Source organism: Schistocerca nitens, chromosome 3 (genome assembly GCF_023898315.1).
Source record: "Schistocerca nitens isolate TAMUIC-IGC-003100 chromosome 3, iqSchNite1.1, whole genome shotgun sequence".
NCBI classification, from domain to species: domain Eukaryota; kingdom Metazoa; phylum Arthropoda; class Insecta; order Orthoptera; family Acrididae; genus Schistocerca; species Schistocerca nitens.
The window spans coordinates 616551653-616557652 of NC_064616.1; the positions used below are offsets into that span (position 1 = coordinate 616551653).

At 38.0% G+C, this 6000-nt stretch overlaps 1 protein-coding gene across 1 annotated transcript in view; it reads right to left on the reverse strand.

Moving 5' to 3' along the window:
• LOC126249681 (transmembrane emp24 domain-containing protein 1) overlaps positions 1 to 5750 on the reverse strand; it is a 52673-nt gene extending 46923 nt beyond the window's left edge. The window contains exon 1 of the mRNA XM_049951360.1: positions 5558 to 5750. Coding sequence (XP_049807317.1) covers positions 5558 to 5728 — 171 coding nt within the window. The 5' untranslated portion in view covers positions 5729 to 5750. The remainder of the gene's footprint in view (positions 1 to 5557) is intronic.
• Between the last annotated feature and the right edge of the window lie 250 nt (positions 5751 to 6000).

Here is a 6000-nt window from a genome sequence, read left to right on the forward strand (position 1 = left end):
GGTATGCAAAAGAAAAGCTCAACCACAACACAACACTGTGAGTATAATTGAAGTCTTTATTCAAAAGTAATCACCAGACCTGAGCACACCTATCTCACTGTTTCAATAGCTGAAGGATTCCTTGTTCCCAGAATTCCTGTAGCTGTGACAGGTGCCAGTCCTCCACGGTGTCCTTCAGTTCGTCATCCAAGTTGAAGCACTTCCCTTTGAGATATTTTTTTAGTGAACCAAAAACATGAAGTCCCTGGGTGAAGTTTCTGGACTGTAGGGCAGAAGCTGAAGCTGCTACCACTGGAACTTTGTGTGACCTTGGAACCATGTGGACACACGTTATCATGGAACAGAATCACCCCTTCCGTGAGCACCCCAGGCCATTTGCTCTTGACGGACTTATGTAGGCTATAGGGTGTCTCACAGTACATGTCACTGTTAATGGTTTTTCCATGCACGAGGAATTCAATGAGTACTGGACTAAACATCAAGAAAGACAGTGCGCCTTGCCTTCTAAGAGCACAACTTTTAACTTCAGAGGTGGTGGCGATAGCATATTCGTGTCCCTAGATGTCTCACATTATCTCGAAGAAATATACACAAATTTTGACTGGTTTGGTTGTTACAAAATTTCACACATTTTCACCTGAAAATTCCTTATCAAGCAATCCAAATGCATTGAGGCAATAAGAAACAAATCAGGTACTAAGGACATTGGGTTGCCTGTGGTTCATTGTCAAATGTAGACCTAATGATGATCATTACTTCTCTCTCTCTCTCTCTCTCTCTCTCTTCTCTCTCTCTCTCACACACACACACACACACACACACACACACACACACACACACAAAGAGAGAGAGAGAGAGAGAGAGAGGTAGATATGTGAACACAGGAAGTGTCACATTATCTACACATGTAATTTCAATTTAATTTTCAGTACAACCTTCATGCTTTATTTCAGTAACTTTAACACTGTGTCACAAATTTGTCAATACTTCACATTTAAAATGTGAGTTACTACATTCTGATTTAATATCATTAATTACGAACTCTAGATTGTACAAGGATCACTCCAAAAGAAATGCACACTTTTTTTTTTTTTAAATCCATCTTTTATTCTACATGTTTGAAAGTTTTACAGTGTGTAGATACATCCTTTAGGAACAATATTTCCATTTCTCCACATAATTTCCACATCCCTCTTAACTGCCTTATGCCATCTTGGAACCAGCACCTGTATACCCACACGGTAAAATTCTGGACCAACCTGTTGGAGCTACTGTTTGGCAGTGTGCACAAGGGAGTCATCACCTTCAAACCTTGTTCCACGAAGAGTCTTTCAGTTTACCAAAGAGATGATAGTCACATGGAGCCAAGTCAGGGCAGTAAAGCAGGTGTTTCAGTGTTGTCCATCCGAGTTTTGTGATTGCTTCCATGGTTTTTTTAACTGACATGTGGCCGTGCATTGTCATGCAACAGCAAAACATCCTGATTTTGCCGATGTGGTCGAACACGACTCAGTCGAGCTTGAAGTTCCTTCAGTGCCATCACATATGCATCAGAATTTATGGTGGTTCCACTTGGTATGATGCCCACAAGCAAGAGTCCTTCGGAATCGAAAAACACCATAGCCATAACTTTTCCAGCAGAAGGTGTGGTTTTGAATTTTTTTCTTTGGGTGAATTTGCATGATGCCACTCCATTGATTGCCTCTTCGTTTCTGGTGAAAAATGATAGAGCCATGCTTCATCACCTGTCACAATTCTTCCAAGAAATTCATCTCCACCATTCTCGTATTGTTAAAAAAGTTCACTGCATACTGTTTTTCTTGTTTCTTTGTGAGCCACTGTCAACATCCTGGGAACCCACATGGCACAAACCTTTTTTAACGCCAACACCTTCAGTATTCTGCAAACACTTCCTTCCCCTATCCCAATATAGCGTGACAATTTGTTCACTGTGATGCGTCTGTCAACAGTCACCAATTCGCTAACTCTCTGCACATTGTCTGGAGTGTGTGCAGGAGGAGGCCTGCCACTGCGAGGATAATCCTCAATATTGCCATGCCCGCCCGTAACCTGCTTGCCCACCGACTAACTGTACTGCAATCGATAGCAGCATCTCCATACACCTTTTTCAACCTCTTTTGGATGTTTCCCACTGTCTCATTTTCACAGCACAGGAATTCTACGACAGCATGTTGCTTCTGACGAACATCAAGTGTAGCAGCCATCTTGAAGACATGCTGTGATGGTGCCACTTACGGGAATAGGTTGAACTAAGTTTGAAAAAAAGCGGGAAGGATGTATCCACACACTGTAAAACTTTCAAACATGCTGAATTAAAACTGTATTTTTACAAAAATGGTGTGCATTTCTTTTGGAGTGACCCTCATGGATAACTCAATTAACCCAACCAACAAAAGTTGTCCTGAAACTCACGACTCATTTTCACATCACAATACTTCAGAGAGCACAAAGCTACTGGAGATTGCTAATTTTTTGTCTCCTTTCAACATCTTGCCCAGACAGTTTAAAGGAATTTGGTGTGACACACAGTTCAACACAGAGACACTTAGAATTCTTTATGTAAACAAGGTATTGTCAGATTTAAAGATCACACTAACTGTCAATGAAACTGTGCATCCACTGGAATTTAAGTGAAGTTATTATCGATTTGCATCCTTATACGATAATCAGATATATATAATACCCAAGTCAGAAAGATATCTTAAGTTATCGGTAATTATTGCCAGGGAAAAATTTTCCTCACAATATGAGAACAAATACAGCTTTCAGAAACATGTTTCATAATGAACGCTTAAAACTTTCAGATGGTAACTCCACTAATGGCAAGGGGTCACAGATGAAAGATAAAAACTTTAAAGTACACCATGTTTATTGCTACTGATGTAATGGGTAGGGGTGATTATTTCATTTAGCATGAAATAATTTCAACTTATCATGAACATACTCATTTTGAAGAACAGCTACACACATTCAGAAACATAAAATACACAAAGATCTTGAAATAGTCACCATTATTAGCAAACATCTTTGCAGTTAATAAAATATAAATATGAACAAAATAAGACTGTAGCTGTGTTTTTGATTCTGTGCCTTTGAGAAGATGTAAACTTCAATCTTTTCATTTGTTTTCTGTTGGATCAATCCAAACAGACAAACATCAACCACATGAAACCTAGATTCATCACATTTGAAGTATATTAATTGGAGCTGAACATTTCTCCTGTTTACAGATGAAGCACATTTCTAAATAAATAAAACATGAAAGACACATGAGGTCTGCCCCTGTTGTCAGTTTAAAAGATTTACTAGCCATTTACTATCTGGCTGGACTTTGTTTCAAGCATATTGGGAATTTACTTTCAAAATTAACATCCACTTTCCAAAATGAACTCAGAAATCAGTTCTGAATCTCTGTCACACTTTATGTACACATTACACCATATGGATGTCATAGGCATCAACAATTAGTGCACCCATCTTCAGTAGGTTAATCTGACACTGAAATATTACGAAACTGTGTACTAGAAGCTGTCACGATGACAAACATTACATTTATTTATTTAATGTCAATCAAACTATACTGCAGTATGCTGTTATTGCTCTTACATACTGTGAAATATATCCAACTGTGAAAATTCCTGGCAAATTAAAAATGGGCACCAAACCAGGACTCAAACCTGGAGATACTGGCGAAAGTAAAGTTTTACACAAAGGTACTGAGTTGTGCCTGGATAACTCAGTTGACAGAGCACGTGCCTGACACAGATTCTAGGTTCGAGTCCCAGTCTGGCATGCAGTTTTAATCTGCCACAAAGTTTCAAATCAACACACGCTACGCCGCAGAGTGAAATTTCATTCTACATACCCGAACATTTGAAACAGGCTTTCTTACATAAATCACAACATAATTACATTATACAGATTTGAAGGTTATCACACTGAAATGCTAAATCTCTGTGGCATTAATTTTCTCTTACATGGCCTACACTAAGGATTCGTCGTAACACTTTAATGGTGATTACTATGGAGTAAAAGTATTGGATAGAAACTGAATATCAAATTTGATTCCATTAGAACAGTTGTGCACAGCGACTGCAGTAGGCACATATTTCCAAAAATGGAAAGGAATATAGCCGGCCGAAGTGGCCGTGCGGTTAAAGGCGCTGCAGTCTGGAACCGCAAGACCGCTACGGTCGCAGGTTCGAATCCTGCCTCGGGCATGGATGTTTGTGATGTCCTTAGGTTAGTTAGGTTTAACTAGTTCTAAGTTCTAGGGGACTAATGACCTCAGAAGTTGAGTCCCATAGTGCTCAGAGCCATTTTGGAAAGGAATACGGCTATCAGCTGCAAATACTATATGTATTTTATTGCAAATTTAGGTTTCAGATACTCAATAGCCATAGTATCATCAATGACTCAGTTTACATGCACTGCAGATAGCTCTCCAATAACTGAAATCTGCATCTGAAATAAAATATAGATTGGATTTGTGACTGGTTACGGAATTCCGTTTCTTTTTTGGAAACGAATACATCATATCATTTAAGACATTACAAAAAATAGTATGATAATGGAATTTTATGTGAAGGCAGCACCTCAAAAATTTTATGTTCACTTTTGATCTGTTACATGAACCATGCCTAAGGATTGTATGATCTCTTCTTTCCTGGTAAGTTGAACACATTTAAAGCTGGAAACCACAGAGCTTTAGACTAATACTGTAGTACTGCACTCAAGTTACTGAGCAAATAAGCCCATCACAAATTGGGTAACACTTCTTCGAAATGTTTCAACTTCTTTAAAAAAATGGTTTCATAACAATACAGGTAGAGAAGCAGCACTACATAATATGTCTACCAAATGTCTTGCAATCTGTCTTCTCCATAAGGAAGATCCCTGAAATATTTCCAATAAACATTTTCTGGTTTTCACTATTGCCACTGCAAAGCTTACATTGTTACTTCATTTTTTAACATTCTCAGCAGACATACTGAGGTAGCTCAGTTATATCAATGACGAGTGATATACCACTGGTACTTCATTCATATAATGTATGATATATTTACACGATAAGGCTGATTACAGTACGTACCTTGGTCATGACAATGACCAGTCACTGCATTGCAGATTTTCAGTGTTACTAAAAAACGATACGGATTTGTCGATGAAAGTAACCACATAGCTTGACTAACACATAATTAAAAAACTTTCCAGTATGTAGAAACTTTAACAAATTTTCACTAAAACATGCGTGTCACAAATATTCACATGTAGAACATTTATAATCACTACAAGTAACTTCAACTTCGTGAGGAACACAGGTTCTGAGTTATGAAAATCGAAAGAAAACAGATCTGTGACTGAAAATTTCACGGAGTCGCTTTGACATCGGTTTTCCAGTTTGAATCTAGTTGCTAACCAGTGACAAAAGTGGGAAGACACTTAGAACCACAACAAATGTTCTGATGAATAAACAAGGCTGTTAGCTATTAACGAATTAATTCTATACTTATAATGCATATTGCCGATTGTTTACCTGATAATCCACCTCCAACAGTTGACCGTCTTTAACATTCTCATAAAAGCATTCTTCCTTTCCAGCATCAATATTAACTGTCATTTCCTTTTCTAGAGCTTTTACAAGGCACGTATGTAAATTAGTAACCAAAATTACACACACAATAACCAAAAAATTGAAAATATGCATTGTTGCCTTAATTTTTCGACCGTTTGTAGTTGTCACGTTTGTAAACTAAATGTCAGAGATAAGACGTATGTAAAAATCAAAGTTCAAGACGAAGGATACACTTCATACGCCAAGTGACTTAAGGAGATGAAGATCTGAGTATCCACGCACACATTATTTTGGCGCCAGTTAATACATTAGCACACTGATTTCTTTGGTGTCATAACATGCATACATATATAACGAAAGATACTACCGCCACAACATTCTGTGACTATTACCTCGTGATGGAA